Source organism: Bos grunniens, chromosome 18, assembly GCF_055505025.1.
Source record: "Bos grunniens cultivar Pamir isolate PY7600 chromosome 18, Bosgru_T2T1.0, whole genome shotgun sequence".
NCBI classification, from domain to species: Eukaryota; Metazoa; Chordata; class Mammalia; order Artiodactyla; family Bovidae; genus Bos; species Bos grunniens.
This window is the reverse complement of record NC_141182.1, coordinates 3,833,206-3,855,468: the sequence shown is the minus strand read 5'-3', so window position 1 is coordinate 3,855,468 and position 22,263 is coordinate 3,833,206. Positions and strand designations below refer to the sequence as shown.

The 22,263-nt window shown below is 38.4% G+C and overlaps 1 protein-coding gene across 1 annotated transcript in view; it reads right to left on the bottom strand.

The window, feature by feature from the left end:
* Positions 1 to 22,263, bottom strand: part of CNTNAP4 (contactin associated protein family member 4) — a 285,905-nt gene that overhangs the window by 3,672 nt on the left and 259,970 nt on the right. Inside the window, exons 19-23 of the mRNA XM_086349985.1 lie at positions 21,245 to 21,469; positions 19,798 to 19,931; positions 18,871 to 18,958; positions 7,125 to 7,343; positions 3,036 to 3,107 (exon numbers count right to left, since the gene is read on the bottom strand). Coding sequence (XP_086206111.1) covers positions 3,036 to 3,107; positions 7,125 to 7,343; positions 18,871 to 18,958; positions 19,798 to 19,931; positions 21,245 to 21,469 — 738 coding nt within the window. The remainder of the gene's footprint in view (positions 1 to 3,035; positions 3,108 to 7,124; positions 7,344 to 18,870; positions 18,959 to 19,797; positions 19,932 to 21,244; positions 21,470 to 22,263) is intronic.

Genomic DNA, 22,263 nt, shown 5'->3' with positions numbered 1-22,263 from the left:
TTGTTATGTCCAAGAAAAACCTTGATTTAACATGATACACCAGAAAAAAAAAAGGAAAGGAAAAAAGATATTATAGATGAAATATGACTACCTACCACATTCTGCGACATTACTATCTGAAGTTCTGTGTGAATGTGTTTTTATGATGAAATTACGTAGCTTGCTGTCTCAATCTGACCATTCATATCTGTGAAGTCTGACCAGAAACTCTCTCTAGTGTCTGAGTCACCAGTTTTAAATGTCTTATTAAATCAATTTCCCCACCTCACCCTGTTTATTTATTTGTTGTTTATAATTCAAGAAAAAGATTGCCTAAAATGTAAAACATAGGAGAATTAGCCAATTAGAATATACTTAAATGGACTAACTCATGTTACACAGCGGATGCAAGTTAAGAGTAAGAAGACAACAGTTGAAGAAATCTACCACAATGCTGGCAGATGGAGAAACACACTAGAGAATGGTATTCTGTGATTTAGCAGATGAATTGCATGTGATCCCAGACAAAGCCTTTGGAGCTTAGATGGCCACAACCCACTGCTCTGCTTCTGAAGCTCAGTCCCTGCCGTGATCAAAAGCAGGCACCACTAGATCCAGAGGCCCTGGGGAGACCCTAAGCAGTAAACCTTCCATAGAGTCTTGCTCTGCTCTATGCATCCGAGTCGAGTGAGAATTTCACACACGACCTACAACTTGCTTCCATTCTAGAATAACACAGAATAACTTATAAACACACTTCTTCCTTTACTCTGCAAATCTTGCCAGTAATCTTTGCCCAAAGGTATGATAAAAAGATTAAATACTTGCTCTAACATTGGCATGACTACACATAACTATGTATCTGCATCTCCCTATATTCATACTATATTTATCGGTGTATAGAAAATACACAGTAAAAGCACCATTATTGTTGCAGAAACCAGTAATCGAGAAACCAAGCACCACACTCGGAGAGTTGGAGAACTCAGGTTTATTATGCCAGCAGGCACAGAGGAGTTAACAATCCAAGCTCTGAGCCCCGAACAAGGGGTTACGGAGTTTTTATAGGCAGACTATAGTGGGCAACAATAGCTGCTAATAGGCTGGTTTAAACTAGGGGGTTTTGCACGCGTGGGAATAGCGGTCAAGACGGGGAGGGGAATGCCTGACCTTACAGGGACTGGCATGATTAAGCAGGTTTGCAGGGGCTGGGCAATGGCAAAGAGCAGGACAAGGTGCATGAAATAAGCTCCGGTTCCTCGTATTGTAAGTCCCCACTTTCCAAGACTACGTGACCTACATGATCCAGACTTTGCAAGGAGCAAGCTGAGTTACAGAGGCAGAACGAGCAGGAGGTTATGTGAAATTTTAACTTTTCCTCTTCATTATGAGACCGAGACAATTTGTTTGACAAATAGGAGTCCCAATTTGAAATGTTGAGCGCATTGCATTGATAAATGGTATAATTTTAAATTTAGAGTTTTTACCAGTTAATGTTTTAATGCTATATTAATATATTTATTTTACACATGCAGATTTTAACTACTCTTCTAACAGGGTGAGGAGCCTATTTTATGCATCTTTAATTTATACACCATTAATTTGACAAAAATAAAACAACTGAAAAAGCAATGGGGATTTTAATATTCTTGCAAATTTTGATCAGTACTATTCTGTCTAAATAAAATTCTATGTACTTAAAGGAAGCTGATGTCTACACAAGTAAGGGTGTAAAAAGTAGAGAAACAAATGGATCAATTATAAGCCCACATAAGCTGCTCAAGAATATGTCTAATCACATTACTTGGCAATATAATAAAATAATTGCTTACTTTCTATATCATTTGCAGAATATGGAGAAAAGGTGAACCATTTAACATTTCAATAATCTGATTAATAATATTCTGAAAACCATTAATCAGGAAGAAAAAGGTTTATGTGGGGGCTTGGTTTTGAATAAATTATGTCTCAGAGAATATGCTGCTCTACTGCCAGGAAGATATATTTAAATTTTTTGGTGCTAATTTTGCAATTTAAAATAAGTAATAAACCACTTTTATTCCATTAGCTTAGTATTTGATAAAATGCAAATACAACTGTAATATTCATTGAGAAGGGCATCTAAACCAGGAAAATAATCCACTTTATTAAGCATTAAGGCAACAATAAACACATGTTTTTAATGTTCATCTCAGAATTTTCCAACTTGCTACATAAATTCTTGCAGAAGCAGTGATGTGTCCAAGAAACCAAAAAATGACACTTCCTTAAATACAATCAGAACACCCTAGGGAGTGCAGATGGCCATTCTAAAGCTAAATGATATTCATTATTAGTACTATGTCCTGCTGCTGCTGCTGCTGCTAAGTCGTGTCAGTCGAGTCCGACTCTGCGACCCCATAGATGGCAGCCCACCAGGCTCCCCCGTCCCTGGGATTCTCCAGGCAAGAACACTGGAGTGGGTTGCCATTTCCTTCTCCAATGCAGTTGTGTCCGATTCTTAGCGACCCCATGGACTGCAGCCTACCAGGTTCCTCTGTCCATGGGATTTTCCAGGCAAGAGTACTGGAGTGGGGTGCCATTGCCTTCTCCGATGTCCTAATAATATCTAATACTAATACTTGAGTGTGGTATTTCAGTGAAATTATCAATTATTTGTACTGGAAATCTCCAAGGAAGCTGCAAATTTAAGAAGACTATATGACAATCCAATACAAATAATAAATCACCTTCCTGACCTCAGGATTCAGTGATAACTCTTGGGACATGTACAGATTCTTCAGTACTGTCTGTTCAGTGTCCAACTCTTTAGGGACCCTGTGGACTGTAGCCCACCAGGCTCCTCTGTCCATGGAATTTCCCAGGCAAGAATACTGGAGTGGGTTGCCACTTCCTTCTGCAGGGAATCTTCTCTACCCAGGGATAGAACCTGAATTTCCTATGTTGGCAGGCGGATTCTTTACCAGCAGCCCTATAGTGTCTATAATGCTAAATATTCACCATTATTAGGAACGATATTAAGTACCGAAGAAGAGCTCATTCATGCTTTCTGTTACCTCCAATGACTGCAGAGTCACTTTTGATTGTCTTCGTGAGGGGTTCTCTGTCATCTCTTGTTCCAGAATGATCTACATTAAAGGACAAAAAAGAGGGGAATGGGGGTGATATAGGAGAGTAAAAAGAAGACTTTTTAAAAATTCATAAACAGTTTAAATCAGAAGAGAATTATAGAGGTCAATGTGGAATGTCTGTAACTGTAAACTTATGCAATACCCACATGCAAAGGCCCGTATGAATAAGGAATTGAGAATTGAGAATCTAAAAAAGAAATGGGAAAGAATCAAAGGTTAAGTTCATAGCAATACAGGCATACCTCAAGAAACAAGAAAAAAGTCAAATAAATAACCTAACTCTACACCTAAAGCAACTAGAAAAGGAAGAAATGAAGAACTCCAGGGTTAGTAGAAGGAAAGAAATCTTAAAAATTAGGGCAGAAATACATGCAAAAGAAACAAAAGAGACCATAGCAAAAATCAACAAAGCCAAAAGCTGGTTCTTTGAAAGGATAAATAAAATGGACAAACCATTAGCCAGACTCATCAAGAAACAAAGGGAGAAAAATCAAATCAACAAAATTAGAAATGAAAATGGAGAGATCACAACAGACAACACAGAAGTACAAAGGATCATAAGAGACTACTATCAGCAATTATATGCCAATAAAATGGACAACGTGGAAGAAATGGACAAATTCTTAGAAAAGTACAACTTTCCAAAACTGGGCCAGGAAGAAATAGAAAATCTTAACAGACCCATCACAAGCACGGAAATTGAAACTGTAATCAAAAATCTTCCAGCAAACAAAAGCCCAGGTCCAGACGGCTTCACAGCTGAATTCTACCAAAAATTTAGAGAAGAGCTAACACCTATCCTACTCAAACTCTTCCAGAAAATTGCAGAGGAAGGTAAACTTCCAAACTCATTCTATGAGGTCACCATCACCCTAATACTAAAACCTGACAAAGATCCCACAAAAAAAGAAAACTACAGGCCAATATCACTGATGAACATAGATGCAAAAATCCTTAACAAAATTCTAGCAATCAGAATCCAACAACACATTAAAAAGATCATACACCATGACCAAGTGGGCTTTATCCCAGGGATGCAAGGATCCTTCAATATCCGCAAATCAATCAATGTAATACACCACATTAACAAATTGAAAAATAAAAACCATATGATTATCTCAATAGATGCAGAGAAAGCCTTTGTTTGAAAATTCAACATCCATTTATGATAAAAACTCTCCAGAAAGCAGGAATAGAAGGAACATACCTCAACATAATAAAAGCTATATATGACAAACCCACAGCAAACTTTATCCTCAATGGTGAAAAATTGAAAGCATTTCCTCTAAAGTCAGGAACAAGACAAGGGTGCCCACTTTCACCATTACTATTCAACATAGTTTTGGAAGTTTTGGCCACAGCAATCTGAACAAAAGGAATTCAAATTGGAAAAGAAGAAGAAAAACTCTCACTCTTTGCAGATGACATGATCCTCTACATAGAAAACTGTAAAGACTCCACCAGAAAATTACTAGAATTAATCAATGATTATAGTAAAATTGTAGGATATAAAATCAACACACAGAAATCCCTTGCATTCCTATGCACTAATAATGAGAAAACAGAAAGAGAAATTAAGGAAACAATTCCATTCACCATTGCAACAAAAAGAATAAAATACATAGGAATATATCTACCTAAAGAAACTAAAGATCTATATAAAGAAAACTATAAAACACTGGTGAAAGAAATCAAAGTGACACTAATAGATGGAGAAATATACCATGTTCATGGATTGGAAGAATCAATATAGTGAAAATGAGTATACTCCCCAAGGCAATTAATAGATTCAATGCAATCCCTATCAAGCTACCAACGGTATTCTTCACAGAGCTAGAACAAATAATTTCACAATTTGTATGGAAGTACAAAAAACCTCGAATAGCCAAGCTATCTTGAGAAAGAAGAATGGAACTGGAGGAATTAACCTGCCTGACTTCAGGCTCTACTACAAAGCCACAGTCATCAAGACAGTATGGTACTGGCACAAAGACAGAAATATAGGTCAACGGAACAAAATAGAAAGCCTGGAGATTAATCCACGCACATATGGACACCTTATCTTTGACAAAGGAGGCAAGAATATACAATGGATTAAAGACAATCTCTTTAACAAGTGGTGCTGGGAAAACTGGTCAACCACTTGTAAAAGAATGAAACTAGAACACTTTCTAACACCATACACAAAAATAAACTCAAAATGGATTAAAGATCTAAACATATGACCAGAAACTATAAAACTCCTAGAGGAGAACATAGGCAAAACACTCTCCGACATACATCACAGCAGGATCCTCTATGACCCACCTCCCAGAATATTGGAAATAAAAGCGAAAATAAACAAATGGGAAATAATTAAACTTAAAAGCTTCTGCACAACAAAGGAAAATATAAGCAAGGTGGAAAGACAGCCTTCAGAATGGGAGAAAATAATAGCAAATGAAGCAACTGACAAACAACTAATCTCAAAAATATGCAAGCAACTCCTGCAGCTCAATTCCAGAAAAATAAATGACCCAATCAAAAAATGGGCCAAAGAACTAAATAGACATTTCTCCAAAGAAGACATACAGATGGCTAACAAACACATGAAAAGATGCTCAACATCACTCATTATCAGAGAAATGCAAATCAAAACCACTATGAGGTACCATTTCACACCAGTCAGAATGGCTGCTATCCAAAAGTCTACAAGCAATAAATGCTGGAGAGGGTGTAGAGAACAGGGAACCCTCTTACACTGTTGGTGGGAATGCAAACTAGTATAGCCACTATGGAGAACAGTGTGGAGATTCCTTAAAAAACTGGAAATAGAACTGCCTTATGATCCAGCAATCCCACTGCTGGGCATACACACTGAGGAAACCAGAATTGAAAGAGACATGTGTACCCCAATGTTCATCGCAGCACTGTTTATAATAGCCAGGACATGGAAGCAACCTAGATGTCCATCAGCAGATGAATGGATAAGAAAGCAGTGGTACATATACACAATGGAGTATTACTCAGCCATTAAAAAGAATACATTTGAAGCAGTTCTAATGAGGTGGATGAAACTGGAGCCTATTATACAGAGTGAAGTAAGCCAGAAAGAAAAACACCAATACAGTATACTAACGCATATATATGGAATTTAGAAAGATGGTAACGATAACCCTGTATACGAGACAGCAAAAGAGACACTGATGCATAGAACAGTCTTTTGGACTCTGTGGGAGAGGGAGAGGGTGGGATTATTTGGGAGAATGGTATTGAAATATGTATAATATCATGTATGAAACAAGTCACCAGTCCAGATTCGATGCATGATTCTGGATGCTTGGGGCTGATGCACTGGGACGACCCAGAGGGATGGTATGGGGAGGGAGGAGGGAGGAGGGTTCAGGATGGGGACACATGTATGCCTGTGGTGGATTCATTTCGATATATGGCAGAACCAATACGATATTGTAAAGTTTAAAAATAAAATAAATAAAAAGAAATCTAGGATAGCTATAATAATTTCAGATAAAACAGACTTCAGAATAAAATTATTATCAAGGATAATACATAAACATATAAAAAAATAAAAAAATTAAAAACCAGTTTTAAGAATCCATTTCAAATACTTATGGCTGTTTCATGTTGACGTATGGCAAAAACCAACACAAGGAAAAGTGAAAATGTCAGTCGCTCAGTCTTGTCCAGCTCTTCGGCCCCATGGACTGTAGCCTGTTAGAGTCTGTTCATGGAATTCCCCAGGCAAGAAAACTGGAGCAGGTCATCATTCCCTTCTCCAGGGGATTTTCCCGACCCAGAGATCAAACCTGGGTCCCCTGCACCGCATGCAGATTCTTTACCATCAAAGCCACCAGGGAAGCCCAACCAAGACAATATTGTAATCATCCTCCAATTAAAAATAAATTAAGGAAAAAGAAATCATATTGGGAATACGTCGCCACAAAAACATCAGAATATTTTAACATTCAGTGGATATACTGCTTGTGACTGGGTACAGGAAAAGCCATACACCACCTGCAAAGGAGTGCGTCCTCTCCCTCGATGTGGCATCAGTGCCAGCCTGGGCCACACAGCTGGACTCCGTCACGTGTCCCAAGACGGTGATGGGGGCTGGGCGGCTGGGCTGCAGAGCGGCCTTCAGCGGGGCCACGTGGCTGACCTGCACAGCAGACAGACAGCCCAGGAAGCCCTGTGCGCCCGCCAGTGCTGTCTCCTGGTCCACATCGCTGTGTTCTGTGAAGCCAAAGAGACGTGGCAGTACTGATAACAGAGAAGTTGCAAACAGCCAATTGCACAGTGCAATAGTCCAAGTCCTGATGATGCAGCAGCAATACGTACTCAGCTACTAAATTCCTTTTGCTTTTGTCTTTATTACAAGACATTCACTAAGTCTTTCCACAACTACTGGTGACATATCCCAGGTTAATGAAGACAAGTGTTTAAGCATGGCTAATTAAATACATTGAGAGCTCTCTGGAAATCATTAAAGCTTCTACAAGAATGGGTCTGATAATGAACTGATCTGGGTCCTGCAGATATTACGTAAGAGGCTGTATCTCAAAGCCATTAGGGACTCTACTTCTTCATGTCCAGCAGTGAAAACTCTCACCCCCCATGCTGCCTTTACTCCCAGTTTCACTGTCCACCTATCACTCAGACCGAGACAGTGTGCATTCCCTATACCTAGATAACCCTTCCCCATTTTAATGAGCATTGGGTTAATATGGGACTACTACGGGGCAGAGATTGGTTTGAATGTCAAAATATTAATTCATAATTTTACAGTGGAGAAGATATTTCATGCTTGGCAAGCATGAAATCTAAACAAGGGGCATTAATTGTAGGTTTTTAACATTCAAATGGTATCAGCCTATGATGCATCCACCCACTCAACAAGATCATAAAACAGCAGGATTCCTCTTTCCTCTGCTGCACATATGTGGACACCAACATTTGCATTTTTTTCTCTCTTTTTAAAGTGAAAGTGTTAGTTGCTAAGTCATGTCTGGCTCTTTGAGACCCATGGACTGCAGCCCGCTGGGCTCCTCTGTCCATGGGATTCTCCAGGTAAGAATAATGGAGAGAGTAACCATTTCCTTCTCCAGGGGATCTTCCCCACTCAGGGATCAAACCCATGTGTCCTGAATTACAGGCAGATTCTTTACAGCCAGAGCCATCAGGGAAGCCCTTTTAAAAAACTAATAAAATAAATATTGTATTTATGAATGCTTATTATATGGTAGGCACTATTCTAAGGAATTTGATTTGCATGTTTGTGTTTAACTCACACAGGACTCCAAAATCACTGCAGATGGTGATTGCAGCCATGAAATTAAAAGACATGTACTCCTTGAAAGGAAAGTTATGACCATCCTAGATAGCATATTGAAAAGCAGAGACATTACTTTGCCAACAAAGGTCTGTCTAGTCAAGGCTATGGTTTTTCCAGTGGTCATGTATAGATGTGAGAGTTGGACTATAAAGAAAGATGAGCACAGAAGAATTGATGCTTTTGAACTGTGGTGTTGGAGAAGACTCTTGAGAGTCCCTTGCACTGCAAGGAGATCCAACCAGTCCATCCTAAAGGAGATCAGTCCTGGGTGTTCATTGGAAGGACTGATGCTGAAGCTGAAACTTCAATACTTTGGCCACCTGATGCGAAGAGCTAACTCATTTGAAAAGACCCTGATGCTGGGAAAGATAGAGGGCAGGAGGAGAAGGGGACGACAGAGGATGAGATGGTTGGATGGCATCATCCACTCAATGGACATGGGTTTGGGTGGACTCTGGAAGTTGGTGATGGACAGGGAGGCCTGGCATGCTGTGGTTCATGGGGTCGCAAAGAGTCAGACACGACTGAGCGACTGAACTGAACTGAGCCATGAATAACCTATTTAAATCACATAGACAAGACCCTTTAGGTTGAGAATTTTAGTGATTTGCCTGAGGTTACTCGGCTGTTGGCCTCATGCACTGGACTCTAGGCCTGTTGGGTTCTTTTGTTTATTACTGACACATTCTTTTACTCTGCTTATATCCTCTGTGGTATTTTTTATTTTTATTTTTTTACTTGAGAGCTATGCTTGAAATGACTCTGGGCAACTCAATTCTGATTGAACCTGTCTGTGCTATATCAAGGTTTTTGAAGAACACTTCCTTTTGTTCTATTTTCATTCACATTTTATGCCTTTAAAAAAAATACTGATTAGATATTTAGCATCATGAGTATCATACTATATTAAAACAATCTGAAAATTAGAGAGATTATATTACCTTCCTGTTGTGCTGGGGGATACAGTATTCAGACCAAGGCATTCCAGCTCTGGAGGCTGTGTTTTTACCACCAGGCTATCCTGCGTCTCTGCACAAGGAGCCCTGAGAGGCATTCTGCTGCTCTGTGAGCACACAGGAGACCCTCAACACCAGCATCTGTTACACGGGAGGTGCTTCATCACCTTTGTGTGTAAACCAAAGAACTAACTCAGTCCCACCACACAGCAGCCACCCATTTGAACAGATGGAAATACATTCAAACATATATATTTTTAGAAAAAGAGAAGATTCTTTCTTTGGAGTTTTGGTTTTTGTTTTTAAACTCTAACAAGAAATAAAGAGAAATATACTTTAATAGCAACATAATCAGAACAGTGCTTCTCATATTTCTTCTCCAGGGTTAAAATCTTGAATAACATGTCTATAGATCTTAAAAAAAAAAAATCTTACCTTTTGAATAACAACAACAACAACAAAAAGTAAATAAATAAGATTCATTTCTCTGGTAAAAACTTGATATGAGGCAACTTTTAAAAATCCTATACCTTTAGATTGAAAATATCTACCTCTTATAAAATATTGTTAAAAAACAAAAAGCTTTAAGCTCTAAAACTTCAAGTGGTCAATCAATATTTGTTTTAAAGCTAAATGTACAGGAAACACATTCCCTGCTGTTCGAGCATCTTACATTCTAGCAGGGGAGACAATATACATGAAATAGGAATGGATGAGAATTTTGAAGACTGATAATGCTATGAAGAAGTAAATTAGAAAGTGTGATGGAGTGGATATGGAACAGAAATTTATCTTGATGGATTAGGTGATTTTTCTGTGTGTCTGTTTTAAGGATGACTCTGCACAGCCCTATTTTCTTAGTCATCTATACATATTACTCTAGTGTCTTCTGGCTCTTCTTTCTTACATTTTGCAAGATTCCCTGTGATTTAGGGATTTTTAAAATCTGATTGTTCCTGTTGTGTATCTTCGCTCATCAATTATGCACAGAACATGGTGGGCCCTTTTAATCTGCAGCTTGGAAAATTCCATATGTTGAGTGTGCAACCACTGGTTCAGTTTCACCCCTTTTATACTTCTGGACTGCCGAGCATTCATGCTGAACCTCCTCTGCATGAACATTTAACTGCCTTTAGTTTCCCTCCTGATTTCTTTTAGGACTTGTTTTTTGTGGGTCCATGGCTTCACTCACACAAGGAGCAATAGTTAGAACTGGACAAGGAACAACAGACTGGTTTAAAATTGGGAAAGGAATACAAGAAAGGTGTATACTGTCACCCTGTTTATTTAATTTCTTTGCAGAGTATGTCAGGTGAAATGCTGGGCTGGATGAATCCTGAGCTGGAATCAAGATTGTGGGGAGAAATATCAATAACCTCAGATATGCAGATGATACCACTCTAATGGCAAAAAGTGAAGAGGAACTAAACAGCCTCTTGATGAAGGTGAAAGAGGAGAGTGAAAAATCTGGGTTAAAACTCAACATTCAAAACACTAAGATTGTGGCATCCAGTTCCATCACTTCATGGCAAAAAAACAGGAGGCAAAGTGGAAGCAGTGACGATCTTATTTTCTTGGGCTCCAAGATCACTACAGATGATGACTGTAGCCATAAAGTTAAAAGACACTTGCTCCTTGGAGGGAAAGCTATGACAAACCTATACAGCATATTAAAAAGCAGAGACATCACTTTGTTGACAGAGGTTCACAGAGTCAAAGCTGTGGTTTTCCAGTAGTCACACGCAGATGTCCAAGCTGGACCACAAAGAGGCTGAGCACCAAAGAACTGATGCTTTTGAATTATGGTGCTGGAGAAGACTCTTGAGAGTCCCCTGGATTGAAAAGAGATCAAACCAGTCAATCCTAAAGGAAATCAACCCTTCATTTATTGGAAGGACTGACACTGAAGCTGAAGCTCCAATACTTTGACCACCTGATGGGAAGACCCTGTTGCTAGGAAAGATTGAAGGCCAAAAGAGAAGCAGGTGGCAGAGGATGAGACGGATAGCATTGCTGACTCAATGGATGTGAATTTGCACAAATTCTGGGAGACAGTGGAGGACAGATGAGCCTGGCATGCCACAGTCCATGGGGTCTCAAAGAATTGGACATGACTGAGCCACTGAACAACAGTGCTTCATTCACTTGCTCTCCAGGGGATGATTTCAAATATCCATAAAGACAACTTTTATTTTTTTTTAGTCTGGGAAAATCATACTTTTAGTTCCTCAAGGTCTTTTTTGGCTTGGCTAGAATCTCCTTGCATTGCTCTTGCTAGATTTCCCTCAGGATGGGGACTGTCTCCTTGGATAGCTTACTTCTGGTTGTTCTGGTTTCTCTCCCATCTGACTGCTGGTGAATCAAGGGTTGTGGACAGGCTGCTTTTCTCATCTCCTGGTTGGTTCTCCCTCACTGTCTCTTCAGGTGGTTGACGCCCAGAGAAGGTAGATAGCGTATCAACCATCTTGTCAGTGAAGCTACCAGCCAAACACCTGCTCAGCTTCAGGATACAGAAAACTTGGCCCAAATTTCAGGACTGAGGAAGTTCTCACATTTCAGTCAAAGCAGGAGGATGGAAGCCCTGAGTTTCCAATGCTGCCCTTTCCCCACGGGGTCCAGGGATCTCTGCAAGCCAAGCATTTTTCAGGATCCACACAATTCAGGGTCTACCCTAAGACTCCTGTAGGCTGGTCCCCAGGTTCCCTTCCAACCAGAAGCAGGGAGTCTCAGAACACAGTCTCATTGGCAGCCTCTAGGCAGCCCCACCAGCTGGGCTGGACCATCAACCCCCTTGTTTCAGGAGACTCAATGGGTTGAAATTAGAAGTTGGAGAGAAAGAAACTATGGGATTTTGCAGCCATTTTCCCAGAATTGAGTCTGAATGAAATCAGCAGTTATATTAAGTTGCTTAAAAGCAATGCCTAGCATCAGATATCTGCACTGAGAACAGGACTAGTACAGCCAATGAGCAAAAATATCTATCTTTCCTCTTATCTGACTTCAAAAATATCAACAACATCTAAGTGTTAGAGCAGGACAGGTGGAGGAATTGAAGACAAATATCGCTTTACTTCATTGAAATCCTGATAAGACAATTACATTTAGATTGTCTCTGGTTATAAAAATCCCTAACCAACCCAGATTTTGAGGGTGATCCTGCCTGTTAAAAAATTAGCCTCAACTGTATCTTCCAACCAAGGGAATGACTTCTGCTTTTGTAAAGAAATCTTCTCCCAAAAGTTCTTGAAAAAAAAAAAAAAAGAGTACCAAGGAGTTAAAATTTGTTTGAAGCACTTTTCTATTTATTACCAGAGAGAGGAAACTGTTTCCGCAAAGGATACGAAATAAATGAACAATTAAAACCCGAAGTGCTTCATGAAACTTCTTGTGGCTCTCAAAACAACAGTAACAACAAAGCAAAACGAAAAACCTCAAAACAAACCTAAGTAGCTTGACCATACCTATGCAAATGGGGCCATCTTAAGAGGATCGCAAGGCCTTTAATCCGTAAAGATAAAGAAAATGCCAGAAAATGGTGCAGTGACTCGGTGCTAAAACCCAGGAGGATATTTTTACCATCAACTAGGATGTAACAATGACAAAAGTTAGCGGCAAAGGAAAATGGCAAAGCAGACAGCAAGTACAGCACGGATAATGTCAGCTTTTCATGAAAGGTGTTTATATGCCAACCAAGCTTACTGCTCTGAGATACAACCTTGAGGACTGATTAATGTAAAAGCTATTTATAGTGAGGCATCTCGGGGCAACCTGAGCTTCTCTTTTGCTTTCAGCACGACCTGTCTCATTGGAAGTGTCATTTGACTGGACTTTTACAAAATCACAGTGTCCTTAAGCAACTGAATTAAACTTTCTTATGTACCCCTGGGCTTTGAAGCAGGTTTGACATAAAATATCCCCGTGACTGAGGTCTGTTCCTGAGCTCTTCTGAGGAGATGCAGTAGACATCCTCTTCCCTCTAACCACACACTTTATTTACCTCTGGCCCAGGTCTCCACTGCAGAAACCTGAGTTACTTCCTGGCTCTGCAGCCTCACAAGAGATAAATGATCCCCACTGTCACTGTCCTTAAATATACCAAAGCTACTGCTTGCCATGAGGGAAAACATCTTCAGACTAAGAAAACTTTCCTAACATAAAAAACAAATCTGTAAACAAACAAACAAAAAAAGAACTCAGAACTAAAGTTAATGAGTTTGGATAACCAAAGCCAATGTAACACAGCCTATCAATTTTTCGAGGGAGATTGACCCTCGAGGAGTCTATCTGACGCAACCTGTTTCTTCCCACCAGGATGTACCAACCGGTTTATGCTTGCACCATGACATTTCTCACATACAAAAGTCACAAGTAGTTGCTGTAAACATCACTCAGCCTCTGAGAACAGTAATTTTCAATCATTTTGCAACAGGTTAAATTACGTTATTATTCAAAATGTGGGCACATTATGCTATGAGAGGTTTTTATGCAATTTCAAGAGTATGTAACGATCTTAATGGAGATGTTTTTTTTTTCCATGCAGTGGAATTGTGACCCAATAAAAGCTTAATGAATTAGCGAAACAACTCTATACCTGCATATTTCCTTTGATTAATTACATCGTGGAGAGATGTCTTTTTCTGTAATCTTTGCTTAAGTAGGTCTCTTAAAGGAGCTGATTGAGGAATCATTCACTGTGGCCTCAGTACTTAATACATTTTGAACACACTTAACAAAGAAATGACATCAGGCTGTCTGCCTCTTCAGAAGGAAGAACAGAAATGGAGGAAGTGTTTCCTCTCTATCCTCATCTCTACAAATGGGAGTGGACTGTAGGAACGATTTTTAGCTCCAATCATCGTTAACAAGCATCACCAGCAGCTCTCAAGCAACGAAGATGATTTAGAGGAAGCAATATCTTACTCTGATGACATGGAAACCACCTCCAGCCCTCGGTTATACTTAACAGGCAACACGAGCAGAATTCACATTTCACTGGCCTTGCTCTGACAGAGCGGTAGACCATGGGCTGGCCGGACCCATGTCCCTGCTGTGTCTGTGCCTTCTCTCCACCCTGAAGGTCCTGTATCCGGACTCCCATCAATTGCATCCTCTCCCTGTCTCATCCGTCAGTGCCCGGTCTTTAATAAGCTCACTCACACAGCACCGTAAGGCCCTGATCGTGATTCTATTTTTCACTTACTCCTGATGCAGGTACATTTTCAAGCATATCAGTAATCTAAAGACATAAAAGAACTGCTTTCTCCTTTTTATTTTAGAAATTATTTGAGTTTTATCACTGTCTGAGGGTTTCTAGGTTTTGGCAGCTGATATATAATTTGGGATTTGGGGTTTTGGCTTCTGTCATTTGCTCTCTATTGAAGTGTAAGTAGAGCTCTGTTTTATGATGTTTAACAGCCAAATCCTCATCAATGGCACACACTTGCCCATCCCACCTGGAGCACGTACTTGTGATTATATGTGCTTCTGACAAAATCCCAGTGTCTACCTTATCATTTGCTCTATAATTAAAATCAGATAAAACATTTCAACATCATGAGTGTTCTCTGCTTTTAGAATATGACACTTCTGATCAATGCTCGTGTATCATGAGGAGAAAGGCTGTTTTTAAGTTTCTAGGTAGGGCCAATTCAAAATGATATAGCTGTATCTGGAAATGACTGGAGCCACGATAAGGATGAAGTCATGCCAAGTACCGAAGATGGTCTATATTTTAATTATCAAATACTAAAAAATCAACCTGATGAATACAAAAAGGTGATTTTAAAGTAGACTTTTTATTTTTTTGCTCCAAATGGTACTTCTCTTTTAAAATAAACCCTCCATTATCTTAAGAGACATTTCACAATATATTTACACAATTGCAGTGCCCTTAGCTTATTTGGCTCACATATCTTCCTCACCTCTGGGCTCTGAAGTGAGTTTTACATAAAGGATTCCTGACACATTGAGATTGTTCTCAAGCTCTTCAGCAGGGTAAGTGGATGTCCGTTCCTGGCTGACTACAGACTTTATTTACATCTGGCCCAAATCCCACCACAGTGATCCAAGAGCACTTCCTGGCTCTGTGGCCTCAGTAGAGAGAAATGATCTTTAATGGTCATCAATCACCTCCAATGTACAAAAGCTACTGCTCAGGATGAGTGCAAATAATCATCCAGTTTTTACTCAAATAAATTATAAATCTATCCTAACATATTAAAGTATCCAGACATAGAATCCAGAGATTCACTTTATAGTGAATTCTGAATATGAAAAGCAAATGTAATGTACTTTATTGAATATCTGAGTGTCTGAATTGTCTGAATTGAGTGCTGCTTTGGCAAAGAGCTTGATCTTCTCACCCCAGCTCCCAACTACTAATGACTATTATTGCCAAAGTTACTGCGTCCTCAAATATTTCAAGTGTAGTAGGGAGTCAGAGATGGTTTTCATGTCATCACAGTACAGATTGATATGATTTCTAAAATTTACCCTCCTTTCAACATCTGCTAGTAATACTGATTAATAGTGACAATGATCCAAAATTATTCCCATGATTCTTCCTAAGTGTAAGGAATCAGTATGGAAAACAGGGGAAGAATGCCCTTTATTTCTGGGGTCCATCTGAAATGGCAGTGGATGGTCATATCCTTGAGTGTTTGTTTGAAAGTGTAGGCAAATGACAACTCTAAAATGTTTATTTTCTGCTCCCTTAAAATAAATATTCAGATATTATAAATGATATAAGTATTTTACTATTTTTCTTGGCTGCAGCACGCAGCTTTCAAGATCTCATTTCCCTGGCAGAGACTGAACCCAGGGCCGCGGCGGTGAAAGCACCGAGTCCTAGCCACTGGGCCACCAGGGGGGTCCCATGGCATGCTAACTTACTTTACTTTGGAGGGTAATCTGGAGCTATTTTATCCCAAGCAACATAGGGTGTACTACACTCAATTAGATACACAGGAACATCGTGTATTAGGATTATCTGCCCACTAACCATAAATCCTGTGAGGGCAGATGCAACGTCTGCCATGCTGGCACTCCCTGTGTTTACAACAGGTGATCACAGCGTAGGTGCTAAATGAATAAGGGAACCAAACGGGCTTACAAAAATGAAAACCACTGTTGGTTAGCATGAGGTCAGGAGAATGTGCCTTGCAGACCTCCAACTGGGTGAGAGGAATCAACTGAGGGCCCCAGGTGCCGGGCTCTGAAACTCATCCTCAGGCTTGGGCCGGGGCCTTGCTTCCCATGGCTGTTCCCAGGCAAAAGCTGACCACAGCGAGGACTCTAAGGCACACCCACCCTCTGGAGACACGAGACTCCTCTGGTGGCCAACAGACTCGGCTCCCCCACAAAGCTGAAGTCCAGGATGCTTCTAACTGTCCCTCCCTCTCTCCTTCACTGGAAGGCAGGCTTGCATGCAGTCTTGACAAGCTCTCTCCTCACGTTCTCTTTCATAAGTGTCCCCTTGATAAAACCCTCACGTGGTTAATTTTGTCTTGACAATGGATTCTTGGAGGACTGCAACTAACATAGAAACCTCAAGATTGACCAACTCTCTGGAAAACGAATAGCTCCATTTTAGCATCTATTTTTACCATAAATTAATGTAGCATATTAAAATATAATAATATACTACATAACATTTTGTTGTAAATGCATACATATACCACACCATATGACCATAAATTATTAGTCTCCTTTGAATTACACATGATTTGAATGCAATGTTAGTCCTTGGTCAAGATTCACACCTTAGGATATCAATAAATTCATACTTTCATTTTTAGGAGAATGAATTGATTCAGACTCTAAAGTTTACTGCTAAACTTGGACTTTAATCTTATTTTTCAGCATGAGTGATATGAGTCTTAATAACTATTAAGACTTAATAATGCTATTCTTGAGTAAAAACATTAACATCTTTAATTCCTTATTAATCTGCAATATTCATTATAAAAAGGGAAACAAGTATCTATATAATGAATGTTATTATTCTACTGTTTGATTACAATCTTCCTCATAGAATGCAGGTCAGTTTCCCAATTGTTTTATAATATATTTAACATACTTCTATTCACACAAAGTATTTTCATCAGCAAATCTGGCATTAAGTTTGAAGATGCTATTTTTTCAAAAATATGATTTTATCAACATTATGCATAGTTGTTAGAATCTTTAATCTTTTAATTTTACATTTTTCTGTAAAATGCCTCAACTCAGACCCTACTAGACTGAGGAACTCATGAAATTGAAATTTATTATAATTATTTGATCTTTTTTATTACTATAGTTGAATTTATGTGGTTTATGCTATGAAACCACTTGGGATTTTCCAGTTAAGCTTCCAGATATCTAAGTAGTCCTTTACACATATATTTCATGTCCATCCTAGCATACTAGAAGAACAATTCAATTCAATTTCCTTTATTTGTTTGGAGAATAAGAGCATACAACTTTGGCGCTTGTCACAATGCTAGAAAGACTATAAATATTTGTAAACTTAAGTATTAACCTTCTCAGAACCAATATCTTGATCATTCACCCACAGGTTTAATCAAGCATTCTCAAGATTCTAACATTATGTAAAAGGAATGTAAGAAGTGATATATCAAGGTACAAGTACCTGAAAAGGTCAAAAATAAAATATTTCATTTACTATCTTGGGCAAAATATTCCAGGTTAATGTCAAATATCAAACTAGGAATGAAAACCAGACTACAGGAAGTCCTCCAACCTCCCATTTATATCTAAAAAGAAAATCTCTTTTAAAATTTATTGCCCCTCTTTCCGTTTAGTCTTTGCTGGCAAATATTTTAAAAGCACACATGTTTTGTGCTAAAATGGCAAGGCTATGTTTCTCTTTCCATGCTATCATCAGAGGTAACTGGTGGACAGAAATAAGAATTACAAGGCATTTAGACAGACACTGGGTTATATTATAAGTCAGCAGGAGTGGCTGGCCGCTGCCTTCAACAAAACAGACAGGATCCAGGCCACAACCTGAAGCATATTCACCAACCAGCAGAATGGCAATTGCTTTCTCCTCCATATTCTTCTGACCTAATCCCAGTGCTATCATTAGATTATGGTTTATATGTCCGGCAGCTGATTGATATATGGTGTGTTATTTATACCTTTATTATTTGATATTTTTGAAGTGTGAGAGGGAGACCATGTTTCATTATGCTGGACTGACATAGGGCAGACACCAGCATGGCGTTACTATGCAAGGAGGATGCTTGCTCATCTTACAAAATGTCCCAGCTCACAATTACACACACCCCTGAGAAAGTCCAGTTTCTGCCTTGATTATCATTCACTTCACAACTGAAATAAGGCAAGGGGTTTCTTTTGGCATGATGAATTTGTGTGTTTTGTGTGTGTGTTTGTGCATTTGGAACATGACTCTTCTGGTCCATGTTTATGCATCATGATTAGGCAAAAGGCCATTCCTTTTACTTACCTATAATCCTGCCCAGTACAAGGGATCTGACAGCACTGAGTTCTGTACCTGATGCCAGGTGGACTTGCCTCCTCATGCTCTCATCAATCTACAAAATTGTTACATGAGATGCAAATATCCACATGGATGTTGTCATTGAGAAGAGGACAGGAAGCAAAGGAAGACAAAACAAAATGATAAAATAGGCAATTGTTAATATGGCCCCAAAGATTAGTAAAACAGAGTTTAAAGTCAGTCATTTATACAGGTGAATATTATTTTCTAAACTACTTCTATGCTACCCTCAGATACCAGTGCACCCTACCTTTTATCCCCTTATATCACTTTATTTTTCTCCACTGTATAAGAAATTCAAATGGAGAAAACCCACAAAAAGATACAAGTTATCTTCATCTTGATATTTTTACTTAGCTGGGTATTTTTACTTGAGTCATTTAGCTAAGAAAGTTTCCTCTATCTAGAGGGCTGAAACATATGTGCTTTTCTTCAAAAGCTGGTGGAGTGAATAATTCAACTTTCTCTGCTGTAATTCACATCATTTTAGAATTCATTCTGAAATTGTATCATTAATTTCTGTGCAAGAAATATGGCTGCACGTACAGCCATCTGAAGTAAACTGGTTTCATTAGAGTAGCAACAGTTCTGCCAATAGCAGATCACGCTAAACTAAAAAGCACTTCCCACCTGAGGAAAGCAAAAGTAAAACAAATAGGAAAGTTTGGCAATTTTAAGTATCAAATACTATTAATCTCTTAAACAGAATCCTACTGCTAAAAAAACAACACATTTGATGGTCTATGATCTGTGTAAGGGTGGCACTGGAAGAATGGCTTTATTTAATCTATCCATTATCCAGTTTCTGCTGCAGGTCCGTCATGCTGGGGAGTTTACTTGCAACCACTGCTTCTGTTGTATTTTCTCTATTACCTCCACAAAGACCACTGCTTCTTCTCTGTTAATCTTTACGTGGTGAAGTTGCCCATCGGCCATGTTTTTGAAATCAAAGTTAACAACATCGGGTTCTTGATATCTATTTAGCTTGTACCTGATCTGCAAACTTCCTAAAGTAGAGGGGAAAAGTTATAGTTTAGTTAAAATTGTATTTTTAAAAAACGCCTTTAAAAAAACCTCAGAGTCCTTTTTGTTACTTACTAATTCCTGGGGAAGAATTCACAACAGTTTATTTGGCTGTACACTTTCATCATAATGCCTAGAAGTCAGTTTCCATGTGAAATTGCACTATTTTCCCAAAATTAAGAGCAAATATGCTGCCAATAAGCAGGTTCTTTCTTGCAAATATTTAATTTGTCAAATATGTAATTAAGCATATGCAAATCTTTGTACTAGCCTCTGACTTAAAACAATAAGGTTTAATATATTATGAAATATCAAACTACTGTGGAATATTGCAGTAACTTTCTTTCTGTAATTCATCTTTCAAAAAATATGCCTACCATTCCTGAAATGCAACTGATGAATGGAATTATTATTATCAAATACAGTTTTACTAAAGATAAGGAATATTTTTCAAGTGGTCATGGTTATAGAGTTTGGAATGAAATTAGGGTGAGATGAATAGTTTTAAGCCAAACTTACTATTAGAGTTAATACTACTCATTTAATTGCCTGCAAAGATGTCAGTAAATCTACTTCACAGGATATCTTTCAGTTTAACAAATATATGTAGAAAAACTTCAAGCTCAAAATACATATTGTAAGGAGGAATATACTTATTGAACAATATTTTTTAAAGTTTGGTGTTCAGTGCCCTTGGGCCATATTTTATTTAGTTGAAATGATATATCTGCATGTTTGTACGTTCCTTTGTTTTCCTCACCCAGACAATTTATTCACAAAATTTTTTATCTGTAACCCAGATAAAGGGACGAGAACAACAACAGTAAGTGGGTCTCCGTAGCACACACGTCCTAAACCACACACCATCATCCTGCACTGGTGTACTAGAAAATCAGAACCAAGAGATTATTTTATGGACATCTTCTTATACATAATGCTAATTGGTTAACATTCTCTCAAAACTTCTCTACTTCGATTTGAAGGAAATATTTTATATAAAATTTATATATTTATATAAAATATTTATAATAAATATTTTATCTACATAAATTAAAAATTCACACAAAATATGTTAAATTACCAAAGCTATATGGCTATAAAGACATTTTAAGTATTTTAAATAATCCTTTTAGATTAAATTTACAGGACAGCACTGAAAAAACAAAACTGAATACATCAAACAGGCACATTTATTTTTTTCCTGTTTGTAGTCTGAGAAGCAAGAACATGAGAAGTATCCATATTACTACAGATCTAATGCTCTGATAGTATTTTCTCTCATCTGAACAGCACTCACCGTTTTTGGCTAGGATAACTGAAAGGTACTCTTTATAAAAGGAACTCAGATAGAGCAGCAGGCTTGGTGTCCGTGTTGTGCGGAAGCTAAACTTGATCGTTTCCCTGCTCAGCCTGGTGTCACCATGAAACGAAGCCGCGTGGGAGCTGGAATTCTTACTTAAGGAGTAATTGTCTTGAAAATTGTAAATCACAGATGAGCCAGATCCAAAATAGGCAGAAATCTCTGAAATGATAAGCACACTTTATGTTTAAAAAAATTGAAGACCAAGGATTATTCCATGGTCTCAGTTATGACACTTTTTAAATTTAAAAAATAACTATCCAAGTTTTAAAAAATCATTTTACTTACATAAATGATTTTAATACTTACGATTTATTCATTTAGGATTAGTATTTATTAATTTAGGATTAATATCAGAAATTCATACACACACACACACACACAAATATATTTGTATAAAAATGAAGAGGATGGTGGAAGGGGCAACTAGTTTGGGATTCCGGAGCTCTTCCCTTCCTCACTATACAGGGCGGTTGTTGAATGCGAGCTGCAGGTGATCCGCATGGATAATGTGGCAACATCTCCACTCAGTGCTTTAGGGGTTTTGTCTGTTTGTTTTATTTTTACTATCTATAATATTCGTTTTAAATCCTATATACTATGTGGATGCAGAATAACATTCCCGATTACACTTTGCAAGATGACCTGGAAATCATTTAGATTCAGAAAACGAAGACATGCTCTTGTAAAGACACGGTCTTCGTTCTAACTTTAAACAGGAGAATTACAGAAAGACAGAAGCAGTGGTTGATTACCCAAGGTTGATTTTAAACGATAAGTTATTCCTGATAGAAAGTAGATGATTTGAAGAGTTCGTTTTGGCCAACTTTCCTTTAAACAATCCCAAATGTTTTCATTGCAAAGCAGGGATCGCTTCAGTTTGAGGCCAATTTTCGTTAGTCTCCTTCAGGTGAAGGTCCAGTAGTCCAGAAACACTTAAGTAAAGCAATTGAATT